The sequence below is a fragment of the Erpetoichthys calabaricus genome, chromosome 14, assembly GCF_900747795.2.
Source record: "Erpetoichthys calabaricus chromosome 14, fErpCal1.3, whole genome shotgun sequence".
Taxonomy (NCBI): Eukaryota; Metazoa; Chordata; class Cladistia; order Polypteriformes; family Polypteridae; genus Erpetoichthys; species Erpetoichthys calabaricus.
The window spans coordinates 26,348,734-26,366,406 of NC_041407.2; the positions used below are offsets into that span (position 1 = coordinate 26,348,734).

A 17,673-nucleotide genomic window follows, 5' to 3' on the forward strand; every position below is an offset into this window, starting at 1 on the left:
CCAACACAGGGCACAAGGCAGGAAACAATCCTGGGCAGGGTGCCAACCCACCGCAGGTACAGAGACATCCTGAATGAAAACCTGCTCCAGAGTGCTCTTGACCTCAGACTGGGGCGACGGTTCATCTTTCAGCAGGACAACGACCCTAAGCACACAGTCAAGATATCAATGGAGTGGCTTCAGGACAACTCTGTGAATGTCCTTGAGTGGCCCAGCCAGAGCTCAGACTTGAATCCGATTGAACATCTCTGGAGAGATCTTAAAATGGCTGTGCACCGACGCTTCCCATCCAACCTGATGGAGCTTGAGAGGTGCTGCAAAGAGAAATGGACGAAACTGGCCAATGATAGGTGTGCCAAGCTTGTGGCATCATATTCAAAAAGACTTGAGGCTGTAATTGCTGCCAAAGGTGCATCGACAAAGTATTGAGCAAGGCTGTGAATACTTATGTACACGGGATTTCTCAGTTTTTTTTTATTATTATTTTTAATAAATTTGCATAAACCGCAAGTAAACTTTTTTCACGTTGTCATTATGGGGTGTTGTGTGTAGAATTCTGAGGAAAAAATGAATTGAATCCATTTTGGAATAAGGCTGTAACATAACAAAATGTGGAAAAAGTGATGCGCTGTGAATACTTTCCGGATGCACTGTACGAATATTGCTGTTGGTATAAAGGGGCGCTCGTAGCGTTTCTTTATACTTTTGCTGATAATTCGTCAGCTGAAAGTCCTCAGTGTTAGTGTGTCAGACAGAGGATGTGCAGCACTGTTCATGGTGATACTATTATTATGTTGAAATTTCATACTGGAATTATTTTGTAATAATCCAGTCTGTGAAGAACACTACGGCCAAGGATGGAGGTGTATGTGTGTGTTTGTATATTGACGGTTGGCAAATGGTGTAGTGGGGACTCTTAAAAATGTTCTTATTCGCAAAAGGGGGGCCTCACAGAAAAACTTTTGGAACCACTGATTGAATAAGACATAGCCATTAATTGACTATAAATTTGGCATACGTCCCGTACATCGCTTTAAATTTCACTTTCGTTTCCTCCGTAGCAATCCAAGGGGACTCCTCCTTCTTGGAACACACGAGCCCCTTCTGTTTTTAAGCACGGCAACTCATACCATCCATGAGAAGAGCGTCGGGTAGCTGAGTCGAGAGGCACCGCGAGGACGGATCGTCACCGGAGATTTTCACAACGCGAGGTAAGGTCGTTGCGCGTTCCTCTTTCGGAGGGCTTACCAGCTGTATAGCAAATGAATTCGGAAAGCAGATATTTGAGCACACCTCAGCACCACACTAGTTTACGGAAGCGTATTAGGGCCACGGAGAAGAAAAAAAAAATACGGACACAGTGAAGAAAAAAGTGTATGTCGAGAATAAAGTCTACATTTCCACTGAACGTACACCTGGGGACCCCTTACTGCAAGGGAGCAGCACTCCCGCCACACCACCGTGCATTGTTAATAACTGCTTTAAGGCATTGCATCATGAAAATGATATCAAGCATTTATCATAGCATTCTAAATGTTCAGGGAGCAGGAATATAATGGAATTAATGTATTCTGTGCGGCGATCGCTACCTGCGCCTCCTTAACAACTGGGTCGGGGAAAACTTAACACAAAGCATTTAATGTGCTACTTTAACTCATGACGGGGTTTGAGAAAATCAAGTAAATTAAAATACATATTTTAAGATGTTTGGTTTACGATGTTCTACTTTAATGACAAAGTACAAGAATAAAGTCAACATGTCGACTTTAATCTCGATATAAACGGCGAGAATAAAGTGGAAATGTCGACTTTATTCTCGACAAATACTTTTCTTTTTCTTCACTTTTGTGTCTTCTCCGTGTCCCTAATACGTTTCCGTGCTTCCGTACTACTTCGAATAGAAAAGGTTAAGGTTTTTTTTTTGTTTTGTTTTTTTTTAACGGTGGCTGGAGTGCAAATTCTGCCAGCAACCCCCAAGTTTTCCTTGCAAGTTGCGGTTCCTGTTTGCACGGCTGGATGCAGGTTAACGTCATACTCAGGACGAGGTGTCACCCACTGCACGGTTGTACTCGGCTCCCAATCCGGGATCTTGACGTGTTTTTTTCGGGTTTTGGGGTAACGTGCTGTATCATCGCATTCTCCCAACCTTCTCTTCCTCCATTTGAGCAAAATGGGAGAAAATGAGAGGAAAGTATTCTCGTGCCATTATAGCACGTAATACACTTTGGAATGATTTATTCAATTGGCTGCAGCCAAAAATTCCCTCTCTCTCTCATTTTACTAGACATGATGTGATCTTTGGGATTCTAATGGAGGATATGAAACTTCATTGTTTATTAAATGCCATCCTCATTTTAGGGAAATTTTTTATTCACAAGTGTAAATATATACAAACTAAACCTTCAGTGATGTTTTTTTATTAAAGAATTCACATTGCACTGCAGATAATTAAAATATATTAAAAACAAATCAGGGAAACAATTGCTAAATATTAATGATTTTAATTTATATGAAGAGACCCCATATACACTTTTATCTTCTATTTCGCTCGCTTCTTTCTCTTGTATTTCTTTCTTCTTGTGTGCTCTGTTTATATTACAAAATTGTTCAAACATGTAAATTACATTTTGCGGTATTGTTATATATATTGTGTAGCGTCCCAGCCAGGTTGAAGCCTTTTTTTTTTTTTTTTTTTGGAGTGACTGTTGAGTCCGCTTGAAGGAGGGCGGAGTACAGCGCGGAGGATTGACAGCAGGGATATGATTGATGCAGCAAGAGGGGGCGGGACCCGGGAAGTGAGGAGGGTCGAGAGGTTAGTTGGAGAAGGTGCTGGAACGGTGATTCCCAACGTGGGGCGCACGCCCCACTGGGGAGCAATTTGATTTTTTAGGGGATCAATTCGAGAATTTAGGTACGTTAAACAATTTATAAAATGAAAAAACAGAATTTCACTGTTAAAAATGGTGGAAAAAATAAACAAATAATTTTTATTTTTTACAGAGACATTTATATAAACATAGAAGGGATGGTGAAGAACGCATTAATTTATGATTTTACAACCGGCTTGGGTTTTTCTACTTAGAAATCGTTTTTACCATTAAAGTAATATGAATTGTAACAATGATTATAAAAATTTGCAATATAACAAAAATATAAAATGATCAAAATATTACAGAAAAAGGTGCCATTAAAGTTTTTATATTTATGAATATCACGTCTCTTATTATATGTTTTCAAAACTGTATTTGCTGTATTTTCATATTACTTCATATTATTTTTTTTTTGTGATTTCTTTGTCAGTATCCTTTCCCTCTTTTGTTTCCATGTTCTTTGTTTAGACCAAATTAATGACATTATGGGCTTCCTCCACGTGAGTATAGGAGTTCACTTTTTGAATAGGTAATAATAAGAATAAGGTATATATTACAGTGGGGAACATCATGATTTTAGAGAGGCCTAGGTGGGGTATGGCCAAAAAAAGGTTGGAAACCGTTGTGCTAGAAGGTTGTGTGGTGGGGTTACGAAGTCTGCGTTCTTTTCTTTATTATTCAAGTAAACTTTTGTGAGACTTTACTACGTGTGTCTGTTTTTTTGTACTTCTTTTTCGAATCTGACGCGGAGGGTGCTACAATATGTTTTGTTCTGTTATAATTTTTATGTATACATAGTAGTTTTGCAATTCATGAGTAAACGAAAATGTTTAACAAAGAAGAAAGCACGGAAGCTATTAGAGTCTTGGTGAAAAAAAATAGGGACACAGTGAAGAAAAATAAAGTTAATGTTGAGATTAAAGTCAAAATTTTTCTTGACATTTCCATGGATGGATGGATTGCTAGTTGGATGGAATGAATAATTAAACATGTGCAATGCTGATTTTTCAAAGTTCCTTAAAAGTTTCGAACACTCAGTGTCCTAAGTTTATAGCTAGTTTTATTTTCATGAAGGCGTTTATTGTGTGGGGCCAAACAGGCCAAAAATCATATATTTTTGTACGAAAACTATTGGTTTACGCGTGAACATCATTGGTTTATGGATAATTACTATCGGTTTGCGTGCATACTTAATTGGTTTGCGTGCGTGCAATATTGGTTTCATTCATATGAACTATATTGGTTCGTGTCCGTATATTATTGGTTTGTGCGTGAACTATATCCGTTTGTATATGCATAGCACTGGTTTTCATATGAACTATATTGATTCACGTGTGTATATCAGTGGTTCCAGTACGTTTGTTATTGGTTTGTGAGTGGACTGCATTGGTTTATGCTCGCATGTTATCGGTTTGCATATGAACTATATTGGTTTGCGTTCTGTGCCGGTCTAACGATGGATTTTTGTATACACTATATTGGTGTCATGTGGGTAACATCGGTTTTGCGCTTGAACTCTATTGGTTGTATGTGTGTACCACGTCGGATTCTCGTACGAAACATACTGGTTATGCGTGCGCACCCTATCACAACTTTGTGTATGAACTATATCGGTTCTGCGTGCGAACTATATCGGTTGTTCACGTGATCTTCAGCGGAAATGGACGGGGCAAGAAACAGGAACTCAGGGGCCGGTAGTGTCATGGAGCGTGTAGAAAAGCTGACCGGAGACGGATCTGGCTTTACTTTAAACAGCGCAGTATTTTTTTTCCGCACAATAGGTTTGAGAAAGGACTTGGTGGTAATTATTACTATTTAATAGAATCTGCTATTGAGTGTGTAATGAACACAAAGCTGAAGTTAAGTACGTATTTGGTCGTCTTTTTATTCGCTTCCAGCTACATGCTCGCTTGCAACCCACAACTGTACTTTTCCACACAGCTTTTGCAAACTAGTTACTTATTCTAAAGGCAAAATATTCTACATTTACGATTGACGCCTTTATCCAGTATAACATTTAATTACTACTGGTTACATTTCAGTGACATGCTCATTGTCACACAGTGTCACTATCAGGACTTGAACCGAGAAATGTAGGATTTAGAGGACAAAGCCCTAACCACAATGCCCCACTGCTTGCACATCTGCAACATGTATATTATTTGACATAATATAAATTTGTCCAGGACAGATTCCTTTGTTAAAGTTGAGTGTAACATTTTCAACCCGTTCAAGTCCTAAATCTGAGATATTTATTCTTTCAAATAATGTATCAGTTTGCAGATTAATGTACACACTGTATAATATTTTGCCATGCACTTAACATTGAAGAAGAAGCTGGTTTGTGAATAAGTAGCTGACTACAAGCATATGTGTAGCTAGGAGTGAATAAAAAGCCAGATGAATGCATACCTAACTTAAGTCCCGTGATCATTTCAGATGTTAAATGTTGATCTCCACCAAGCCCTTTCACAAACATTAAGTGGCATACAAAAGATATTCAATCCCCTTGAAAGTCATAATTTTCTGCAAGACAAAAGATTTATACACATTTATTCATTCAGTATTTTTCTTATGCTGTGACAAAACATTTCCAAAGACAAAATAAACCATTTTCTGTAGACATTTAACTGAAGAAGAAAAACTCCAAAGTTAATGTTTGCATAGGTATTTAAACCTCTGTGCTTTGGAAGCTCCATCCTTACACCAATGACAAATTAAATACAAAGGTGACAGTCGTTTAACAGTCATAATTAAACATGATTAGGTGCTACTTGTGAGTCCTTTCTATCTCTCTGGATATAAACAGCCACCTTTGTAAGGGCCATAATCTTTGGTGGACAGTCACTGCAAAAATGAAAACAAAGGAGCATTCTGATGTGAGAAATAAAGTTATTGAAATGCACAAGACTGGGAATGGCTATAAAAATATCAAAAGAGTTTGAACGTCCCATTGCGCACTGTTGCATTCATCACCAGAAAGTGGAAGGTTCATCAAAGTACACAGACTCTGACTAGAACAGGCTGTCCCTCAAAACTCAACATCAGAGTGAGACATCAACTGGTGGGAGAGGCGACTAGAAATCCAACTGTCACTCTCAGACGTCTGCAATGACCTTTAGCTGGAGTAAAGGTGCAGGGGTCCACAATTTCAAGAGTTCTCCATAAAACAGGCCTCTATGGGAGGGTAGCATGAAAGAAGCCATTCCTTAAGAAGGTCCACATAAAAGAACGTATGGTGTTTGCCACAAAGCATGAGAAAGACCCAGTTAAAATGTGGGAGAAGGTTTTATATGAGACCAAAATAGAAGTTTTTGGTCAGACTTAAGAGGTATGTGAAGAGTAATGCTAACATTGCCCAGGCCTCAAGAAACAACATTCCTACAGTGGAATATGGTGGTGGCAGTCTCATGCTATGGGGATGTTTTTCATGTGCTGGGACTGAGAATCTTGTCAGAGTTGAAGGGACAACGGATGGACACAAATACTGCACAATTTTGCAAGGGAACGTGTTCCAGTCTGCTATGAAAGCTCGGGAGAAGATTCATCTTTCAACATGATAATGACCCTAAGCATTAGGCCAATGTGACACTGGGATAGCTCAAAAACAGAAAGGTGAATGTTTTGGAGTGGCCAAGTCAAAGCCCTAAGCTTAACCCTGTTGAGAATCTGTGGCACCATTTGAAAACTGCTGTTCAAAGGTGCCATCTTACCAACATAGAGGGTCTCTAGAAATCCTGCCAAGAAGAAAGGGGCAGAATCACTCCTGAGCAATGTGCAGAACTGGGGCCTACTTACAAAAGAACGAAGGCTGTTACGGCAGCAAAAGGGTTCTTGACAAAGTATGAATGTGTTTCGCTTGAATACTTAATGCAAACACCAACTTTGGAGTTTTTCTTCTTCAGTTAAATATCTACAGAAAATGGTTTATTTAGACTGGAAATGTATTGTTACAGCACAAGAGTTCACATTAAAAAGAATGAATGAATAAACGTGGAAAAATCTTTTGTCATACAGAAAATTAGGATGACTTTTAAAGTGATTGAATACTTTTGCATGTCACTGTATGTTTGTGAAAGGGCTTGGTGGTTATTATTTTTAACAGTATTTTCCCGTAATTCTGAAATATTCACGGGGCTGACGTTAGGTGCACATTCTGCTGGCTTTTTATTCAATCCTAGCTACATCCAGTATATGCTTGCAGTCAGCTACTTATTCATACAGCTTTTGCACACCAGCTTCTTATTCTATTGTAACAGCATGGCAAAATATTGTACAGCGTGTACATTAATCAGAATCATTACAAACTGATCAATTATTTGAAAAAATAAATATTACACATTTTGGTTCTGCACAAGTCAAGAATGTTAAACACAACTTTAATTTAACAAAGGAATCTGTCTTGTCACAAAACTGTGAAAATTAAGGTGGCCCAACATGCTTTAACACTTTACAGTTCCCATTAAATATCACAGTAAATCCTATTTATCAGATTTTGGAGTGGAAATACGCAGGTACTCATACCGGGCAGGGCAAAACTCAGCTGCATCTTAAAAAACGCATATGCCTTGTCACAAAACTGTGAAAGGTAAGGTGGCCCAATATGATGTAACTCACATATACTGGTCCTAAATATGGAACATTTAGCTTTTCAAAGAATGGACACGATCATATTATGTCAAATAATATACACGTTGCAGATGTGCAAGCAGTGGGGCATTGTGGTAAGGGCTTTGTCCTCTAAACCCTACATTTCTCGGTTCAAGTCCTGATAGTGACACTGTGTGACCATGAGCATGTCACTTCACCTGTCTAGGCGGCACGGTGTGGGATCGCTGGGCATAAGAAATGTAACCAGTAGTAACTAAATGTTATACTGGATAAAGGCGTCAGTCGTAAATGTAAAATATTTTGCCTTTAGAATAAGTAACTAGTTTGCAAAAGCTGTGTGGAAAAGTACAGTTGTGGGTTGCAAGCGAGCATGTAGCTGGAAAGCGAATAAAAAGATGACCAAATACGTACTTAACTTCAGCTTTGTGTTCATTACACACTCAATAGCAGATTCTATTAAATAGTAATAATTACCACCAAGTCGTGTCTTAAACCTATTGTACGGAAAAAAATACTGTGCTGTTTAAAGTAAACCCAGATCCGTCTCCTGTCAGCTTCTCTACACGCTCCATGACACTACCGGCCCCTGAGTTCCTGTTTCTTGCCCCGTCCATTTCCGCTGAAGATCACGTGAACAACCGATATAGTTCACTCGCAGAACCGATATAGTTCATACACAAAGTTGCAATAGGGTGCGCACGCATAACCAGTATGTTTCGTACAAGAATCCGACATGGTACACACATACAACCAATAGAGTTCAAGCACAAAACCGATATGTTACCCACATGAAACCAGTATAAGACGTGCATGAAACCAATATAGTGCATACACAAATCCATCGTTAGATCGGCACAGAACGCAAACCAATATAGTTCATACGCAAACCGATAACATGCAAGCGTAAACCAATGCACTTCAATTACAAACCAATAACAAACGTACTGGAACCACTGATATACACACGCGAATCAATATAGTTCATATGCAAACCAGTGCTATGCATATACAAACGGATATAGTTCACTCACAATCCGATAATATACGGACCAATATAGTTCACATGAATGAAACCAGTATTGTTCACACGCAAACTAATTAAGTATGCACGCAAACCGATAGAAATTATCCATAAACCAATAATGTTCACGCGTAAACCAATAGTTTTCGTGCAAAAATATATGATTTTTGGCTTGTTTGGCCCCTGCACGGGGCAGGAACAATCCCTGGACGGGGCGTGCCAGCTCATCGCAGGGTGAATACGAGCAAACACATACACTCGGGTCAGTTTAGCACCACCAAATCTCACATCCTGCACGTCTTTGGAAGGAAAATGAAGCATGCCGGGTAAGCGCCCCAGGAAAACATACAAACTCCAGGCAGGATACACCCGAAACGTGACTCCCATACTGAGAGGCAGCAGCGCTACTTCTAAGCCACCGTGCCCCCATATGTTTAATCGATGCTTTAATGCACATCATCATGAAAACGATCTAAAGTATTTATCTTAGTATTCTACATTTTCAAAGAGCTGTAATATCATGTGGTGGTGCAGTGGGTAGTGCTGCTGCCTCGCAGTTGGGAGACCTGGGTTCACTTCCCGGGTCCTCCCTGCGTGGAGTTTGCATGTTCTCCCCGTGTCTGCGTGGGTTTCCTCCGGGCGCTCCGGTTTCCTCCCACAGTCCAAAGACATGCAGGTTAGGTGGATTGGCGATTCTAAATTGGCCCTAGTGTGTGCTTGGTGTGTGGGTGTGTTTGTGTGTGTCCTGCGGTGGGTTGGCACCCTGCCCGGGATTGGTTCCTGCCTTGTGCCCTGTGTTGGCTGGGATTGGCTCCAGCAGACCCCCGTGACCCTGTGTTCGGATTCAGCGGGTTGGATAATGGATGGATGGATGGATGGATGTAATATCATGAAGGTAATGCATTCTGTGGGGTGATCGCTGCCTGCGGCTCCTCTCAATCAGTTTAAGAAGCACATAGCGATAAACAACTGGGTCCAGAAACACTTAATACGAAACATTTAACGCGCTACTTTAGTTACGATGGGGTTGGAGAAACTCCGGTACATTAAACATCGATTTTTAAGATGAAGTTTACGACGTTCTACTTTTAAGACAAAATAAACGACAGGATTGAAGTGGAAATGTTGAGAATAAAGTCGACATTTTGACTTTGATCTTGACATAGACATTTTTCCTTTTTACTTTACGCTTTTTAGTAAACAGGAGGTTAGGCAGAAAACAGAAAAATAAATGAATTTGGAAAGTAATGAAAGACAAGCTGAATCCAGACTTTGGTTGAGGCAGAAGCTTCTGTAAGGTAGAACAACTGGTTTATTAATCAATATTTCTTCTCTAGGCGTATTTTCTACACGTAGTATGCAATTTATTCATTTATTATTTTGTTTTTCTTTTCTTGAAACTTTTTTTATTTGCACTTTGAGCTACATCCTTTATATGAAAAAGTGCTCTAGAAATTGTAAAAAAAAATGCTGGTGATAGGTGGAGGCCAGTATCAATACACTGTGTTAAAAAAAAAAGTATTTTCACAGAAAAAAATAGTCAACATTTACAGCACTTTCATGTTATTCCAAATAAGTAATACTGTATCTTCTTATATGAAAACAGCATTGAACTGCAATTTAACACTTTCTTTGTTGTTTAACAGATTTATTTCCAACAATGCACAGTAGATATTCCCATTTTTAAGGAAATCGTTTAAAATGAAAGAAAATCCTCGAGAGGTTGAATGCTGTGTATGGTGATGATGTACCTGAGTACCGTAAGGTGAAGTTTTGGGCCAAGCAATTTACATGGGGTCGGGTTTACATCTGTAAATTTACTTTTGTTTGGTAATTCGAGTTTTATTACCGAAAAAAAATCTGTTCAAAAAATAAACACAAAACTTAAGATAATCATAAAACTATGTAAAAAGTGCAGCAGCAATGGGTGGCAACCAAAAAACTTTAAAATGGCAAATCATTTGCTGTATTACAAAAAACATAATATACATAAATACATAAATCACAGTCATTTCTCTTATATCATTAAGTTGCAAAAGACTTAATTCACAGATATGCATAATCTGAAGGTAATTGTCCGTTAAAAATATGTTTTTCACATATTAAAAAGTTTTAAATACTTCATATCAGTACTGAAACCCTAAAAGAATGCAGAAATCTCATAAAAATATCACATAACTAATCTCATCATCACCCACTTGAACACATTTGGCGATCCATAGAGTATAAAAACTTCTTTTTCACTACTGAATTTGTGTTTTCAGAATTTTCCCATTAAATTTCATGTTTTAAATAAACATGTATCAGTTTCAATAACCCGCATCTTATTTTTTCTAAATGAAGAAGGCTTAGAATTTGGCTTTGATAAAGTAATACAAATTAACATTTAACATATTAAACATTGTTGATTTGTTTACTTTAACATGAAACATAAATATTTCAAACGAGAAAGAACAAAGTAGTGCAGTTTATAGTGAAAGCTAAAAAAGTAAAGGTGCCAGCAGAGAGGCTCATCAGAATGATGCCACAGAGGAACCATTTTTGGTTCCCAAAAGATCCATCCACATGAAGGTTCTAGAAATACTTCATTTATTTAGACTGCAGGCTTCATAAATAGCCCTGAACAGATGATAACAGGTCTGTAAAACACCAGTGGGGTTCTGATTTTGAAAGGACTTTTGCTGCCTTGTGCCGACTAAATTCAGATTTTCTTGATCTGTAAGTATCCTGTTAGGTAGCCCACATTACCCAGTGAAGAATTTAGTTTTGTCCTCATATTAGGAACCTTTTCTGTGCCTGAAGAACTAACTTCATATGCAAAGAACCCTTCCCAGAAAGGTTCTTTGTCAAGCAATGGTTAGGGAAGCCAGTAAAGTGCCATGGAGGAGCCTAATTTTGAAGAGTGTACTGCTGCCTTGACGCGTGGGGTGTCGGGTTTGTGTGTTCCCAGAGTCTGCATGTCTGTGGGATTCCTCCAGGTGCTCTACCTTGTACGCAATGCATGCTGGGATAGGCACCGGGTTTCCTTCTCAGAGTAAGGAGGTTTGGAAAAGGATGGATAGACAGAATAAGGATCATTCTAGAACACATGTTACACATTTAAAACCTCTTTTTATTGAAATGAATAATGCAGAATTATAAATGGGCTCCATAAATATAAATGTATTTTTAATATTTTTTACATTGTTGTATTATAAATGTATATTAATATATATTTTTTTAAAGATCTGCATTCGTTTAAGATTTCAATACTGATTTGAAATATGTACAATTTTTTCATATGTGAAAAACATGTTTTTTAAGAGATGTTTATCTTGTGAATGCAAAGAGTATCTGTGAATTAACAATATTTTGCCATTTAATGATGTAACAGAAAAAGTGTGACTTTAGGATTTTTTTATGCTTTTTTTATATATGGCAAATGATTGTTATTTTATGGTTTTTGGTTGGCACCCATTGCTGCTGTACTTTTTACCGTATTTTTACATTTTTTTTCAGCGTGGTCTTCAAAAACAACATGCCCCTAACACCTAGAGTGCTAGTCCTAACATCGGAATAAAAAAGGGCATAGAAAAATTTGACATTAGAATTAGTTTTAGTCATGCTAAAACATCCCAAAAACAAGCATAAAATGACAAGATTTGATACATGATAACCTATGAAAAAATCAGAAACTGGAACAAATTCCTAACAGGAGGTGGGCCTACAGTTTTTATTGTTATTCTTCATGTTAGCTTTACAACACATTTCTATTTTTGTGAAGGGATAGGGGAGAGATGTTTTACTGCTTACAAACTAAATATTGTTTTTAAAAGAACAGAGTTTTGAAGGAGTTGGTGCCACCTGCTAGATACACATGTGCACAAGTATAATAATAATTCTTTACATTCATATGGTGCTTTTCTCACTTCTCAAGCATTTTATACAGTTAGTGTGGGGTCACTTAAACCACCACTATTGTGCAGTATCCACCTGGATGATGCAACGGCAGCCATTTTATACACGAGTATGCTCACCACACATTAGCTGTTAGGTGGTGGAGTGGTAAGGGAGAGATAGCAAATTAGAGACAGGGGATGATTAGGGGACCAGACTGACCAGACTGTCATGGGCAATTTAACCTGGACATCAGAATACACCCTCTTCTTACGAAGGATCTTTTATGACCACAGAGAGTCAAGACTTTGGTTTTACATATCATCTGAATCACACCACCATTTTCATGGCACAGCATCCACGTCACAGCACTGGGGTATTGGGATCCACATTCAGACCACAGGTTACCCCCTGCTGGTCTCAGCAACACCTCTTCCAGTAGCAGCCCAGGCTTTTCCTTGCTGGTGTCCATTCCAATTATTGGTTGGGCCCGAACATGCATAGCTTCAGGTGGATGACCGCTAATGAAGTGCATCACCCACAAATGCAGGATTTATGAATAATTTAAAAAGTGTGTAATAAATGTCAGTTCTCATCTGGTTACGGAAGTCTGAGACAACACAGAAATCAGAAACCTAGTTAATCAAAGAAGTCTCTATCACTGCTTTCAAGCTTCACTTGACCAATGTGACACTTCACATTTCTATGGCCACAGGCCAATGGCTTAATAATTATTCAGGTAAGGTATATGAGGGTGGCTCAGTAGTTAGTGCAACTGCCTCACAAACACACTGTCATGGGTTCAAACCCTACCTCTTGTTTCCATCTTTGCTAAGTTTGCATATCCCACCCAGTCTACTTGGATCTTGCTAGATACTCTGGTTTTCTTCCATACGTCAAAGACATGAATGTCCAGGTTAATTGGCCATTCTAAACTAGAACTATAAGTGTGAGCGAGTTCTCAGATGCACCTCTGGCTGCTGCAAGCCTGATTTGAATTTACCAGGCTACAATGTTATATTTCTGTTAAATAGCACCATTCATGGTAGAAGGGCACAGGTTATAAGTGAGAGTTCATCATTCTGGCTTGGCATATGTCTTAAGATTAATTTTTGTGGTGCCAACAAATATTTGTTTAAAAAAATAAAATTATAAACTTCAATAGATTGAATTGTTGGTAAAGATTAAATTTCCTGGTTAAATTCTTCTTTTCTAACAACATATTTAAGTATGGCTTCTGATTTTTTTTCTCTCTAGATTTTGCGCAACCCATAAGAAGGACATCATCATCAGTTCTGAGTGACCACAAGACAGTGTGATAGGCACACATATATTCAGATCACGTCTCTACTTACTGGTGTATGATATCTGACCATGAATACTTCTCGCTTGCCAGCATCTCTTTGTTTGCAGCTTGAGCCGCAGCAGTAGTTACTGCAGTTACTCGCCTTCTAGGAAACCAGGACACAACAAGCGGGGAGATGTCAACTCTTCAAATGTTAGAGAAACTTTACCAGGATAAGGTTAATTTTAGTAACTGTGAGCTTGACGCTTACAAATTAAAGGCAGAAGATGTGGTCAGCACTCTCCTGAACGTGGTCCAGAAGTATGTGCAAGAAGGAGACCCCAAGATTAGTCAGGAGCCCATTGGTACTGGCAGTGCTTTTGAAGGTGTGAAGGTCAAGCCAGAGGTAGAGTTTGACTTCTTGGTCCCCATTCAGACAGAATTTCACAGAATTATCTTTTCAGATGAGGATCATAATGTTCCAGTGTGCTTTGGACTCATTCAGATTGAACAGCCAGCAATGATGATCCCTCAAAGTGCAAAAATATGGAGAATTGGTACTATAGACTTCAAAGAGAAATTCTGTGTTCAGTTTGGAAGATATGGCTATGTGTTGTCTACTGAACAGATTCAGCGGTGGTTTCAGTCCATGTGTGCTAAAACTGAAAAAGAGCTTGAGAGGCACTTCCCTGGAATTAACTTCAACTTTCGGACAAGTGGCCCTGCAAGGACACTTGTCTTTGAATGGAATAACAAAGAGGTGAATATTGACCTAGTGCCTGCTGTTAAATATGAAGATACCTACCTTGTGGCAAAAATGACCTCACATCTTGGGGAGAAGGCATGGAGGCTTTCCTTTTCCACCCATGAGAAGGCTTTCTTTCAAAGTCTGTCACCCAACTACTGTTACTTTAAGTGTCTGAAGATCCTAAAATACCTGAGAGAGAATGATAAGAAAATACATCCCACCTCCCACCTGAGCTCCAGCTGTCCTTCTTACTACCTGAAGACGGCATTTGTCCACCAGGTACGGCAAAATGACAAAAGCTTCTGGAAGAATGAGGACCTGGAGGACCAAGTAAAGAAACTCCTCTGGTATCTGGCTGAGTGTATGGGGCAAGGGCACCTCCAGCACATGTATAAGCATAACACAAATTTACTGAAAAAGGTGAGTCCAACAACTTTGGAACAGATCAAGTTGAGGCTGCTTGACATCCATAAGAACTTTGAATCAGTCCTGCAGTATCACTTGCAATATTAAAACCTTAAAGAACAAAAGAACCTCCACGTCTGTGACAGGACTACAGTAGATATTACATTTCCTAAGGTCATAATAGTGAACAGGATTACAACAACCAAATCTCTACAAATGGATACAGAGAACCAGCCACAATGCTAGTCTGGTCAAAATTGGTCCTTCAAGCTGACTTGTTTAAACAGTGTGTGACCATAAAAAATGTTGAGTATATTATTGCCATTGTGGGCTCATCAAACATTCCCCCATTGTATGGAGTTCTGTAAAGAGCAGTGAAGATTATTCAGTAATGAAGAATATTCAATATGTCACTATAGTCTGTATTTTTTGAGCTTTCCACTTGTATAATTAACCTGCTTATAACATATTATTCTTTTACATACCATATACATATAGTATATATCTGTTTTATGTCATTTGTATTATGTGCTCCTGGATTTCATTCTGATTCCTGTGCTTATATACATTTATGAGGAAGTCTTTCTTTGGCACTGTCTGCTTTGAAGCTATTGGTTTTGCAGAGAATTCCAGAAAACGGGTGGCAAAAAATAATAGTTAGAAACTGATTGTTTAATTGTACGAAGAAAAATCTATCCGAAAGTTACAAAAAGTGCTACCACACCCTGATATTTTAATTTCCCACAACCAATGGGCCCTGAGCATGCTGCTTAACCCTTGGAGTTTTGAATTACTGCTGTCCATAACTATCCACCGTCTGTACACTCCTAAAGCACCAAGAGAAGACAACAGCCAGAGCACTGAGAGCACCTCAGCTAATGTCTGCATTCAGATCTGTTGATGATGTTAGTGTGTGTGTATGTATATATATATATATATATATATATATATATATATATATATTAGACGAGATTACTGCAACGCACTCCTCTCAGGACTACCCAAAAAAGACATCAATCGATTGCGACTCATGCAGAATGCAGCTGCTAGGATCTTAACTAGGAAAAGAAAATCCCAGCACATCTCTCCAGTTTTTATGTCACTACACTGGTTACCTGTGTCATTTAGAATTGACTTTAAAATACTGCTTATGGTTTACAAAGCCTTAAATCATCTCAGCTCCATCCTATATCTCGGAATGCCTTTCACCTTACACTCCAGATCGTAACCTTAGATCTTCAAATGAACGTCTGCTTAGAATTCCAAGAGCTAAACTTAAAAGAAGTGGCAAGGCGGCCTTCTGCTGTTATGCACCTAAAATCTGGAACAGTTTACCAATAGAAATTTGTTAGGGTAATACGGTGGAGCACTTTAAAAAAACTGCTAAAAACCCATTGCTTTAACATGGCTTTTTCATAGCTTCATTTTAGTTTAACCCTGATATTCTGTATAAACACATTTAATTATCATTTTTTTTTCATGGCTCCAAAATCCGTACTAACCCCTACTTTCTCTGCTGTTCTCTTTCTGGTTTTCTGTGGTGGCGACCTGCACCACCACCACCCAATCAAAGCACCATGCAGTCCTTACATTGATGGAGTGAAGGCCAGAGGTCCACATGACCTTCATTATTTAATTCTTCCACGTGAAGCCTGGAAACCATGAGGACTGATTGAGATCATTTATGTTAGGTAGAATGCCTAGAGGGGGCTGGGTGGTCTCATGGCCTCAGAAACTCTGCGGAGTTTGTTTTTTTCTCCAGCCCTCAAGTTTTTTTTTTGTTGTTTTCTGTCCTCCCTGGTCATCGGACCTTACTTTTTTCTTTGTTAATTAGTATTACCGAATTTATTTTTTCTTTAGACCCGGGTTTGCTTCCTGGGTCCTCCCTGCGTGGAGTTTGCTTGTTCTCCCCGTGTCTGCGTGGGTTTCCTCCGGGCGCTCCGGTTTCCTCCCACAGTCCAAAGACATGCAGGTTAGGTGGATTGGCGATTCTAAATTGGCCCTAGTGTGCTTGGTGTGTGTGTGTGTTTGTGTGTGTCCTGCGATGGGTTGGCACCCTGCCTGGGATTGGTTCCTGCCTTGCACCCTATGTTGGCTGGGATTGGCTCTGGCAGACCCCCATGACCCTGTAATTAGGATATAACGGGTTGGAAAATGGATGGATGGATGGATTTTTTCTTTATTCATCCTGTAAAGCACTTTGAGCTACATCATTTGTATGAAAGCATGCTAAACAAATAAATGTTGTTGATGTTTATCACAGGTCTCCTGAGGAGCCTGAATGTGAACTTGTATGCTGAAAGCTTCCTTAATACAAGTAAAGCATCACATAATTCTTTGTGTTTGTGTTCTTTGTGTTGTTCTTGGGGCTTTTGTATCAGCATAGTGGCTCTGAGGCTACCACTGTAAGCGCAATGACCTTTCCACAGTACGGTTTCAGAAACCTGGTCCATTTGTGAAGATACTGTTCCTTGGTGGACACAGACACCACCAACCAACTTGTAAAGATTTTTGTCACTCCATTTGGATCTTATATATAGCAAATAAAATGCTAATACATTATTATACTTAAACTTAAGAAGAAAAAAATATGTTCACAATAATGCATTTATATAGTTTAGAACTCTATTATTTAAATTACAGTAATCCCTCCTCCATCACGGGGGTTGCGTTCCAGAGCCACCCGCGAAATAAGAAAATCTGCGAAGTAGAAACCATATGTTTATATGGTTATTTTAATATTGTCATGTTTGGGTCACAGATTTGCGCAGAAACACAGGAGGTTGTAGAGAGACAGGAACGTTATTCAAACACTGCAAACAAACATTTGTCTCTTTTTCAAAAGTTTAAACTGTGC

General features: G+C 38.9%; 1 protein-coding gene across 1 annotated transcript; it reads left to right on the top strand.

Annotated features, from left to right (window-relative positions):
- The first annotated feature begins 1,073 nt into the window (after positions 1-1,073).
- On the top strand, positions 1,074-17,154 carry LOC114665013 (cyclic GMP-AMP synthase-like). Its single transcript, XM_028819368.2, has 2 exons — positions 1,074-1,211; positions 13,636-17,154. Exon 2 carries the CDS (start codon positions 13,860-13,862, stop codon positions 14,922-14,924), a length of 1,065 nt encoding a protein of 354 aa, XP_028675201.1. The 5' UTR covers positions 1,074-1,211; positions 13,636-13,859; the 3' UTR covers positions 14,925-17,154.
- The last annotated feature ends 519 nt before the right edge of the window (positions 17,155-17,673 follow it).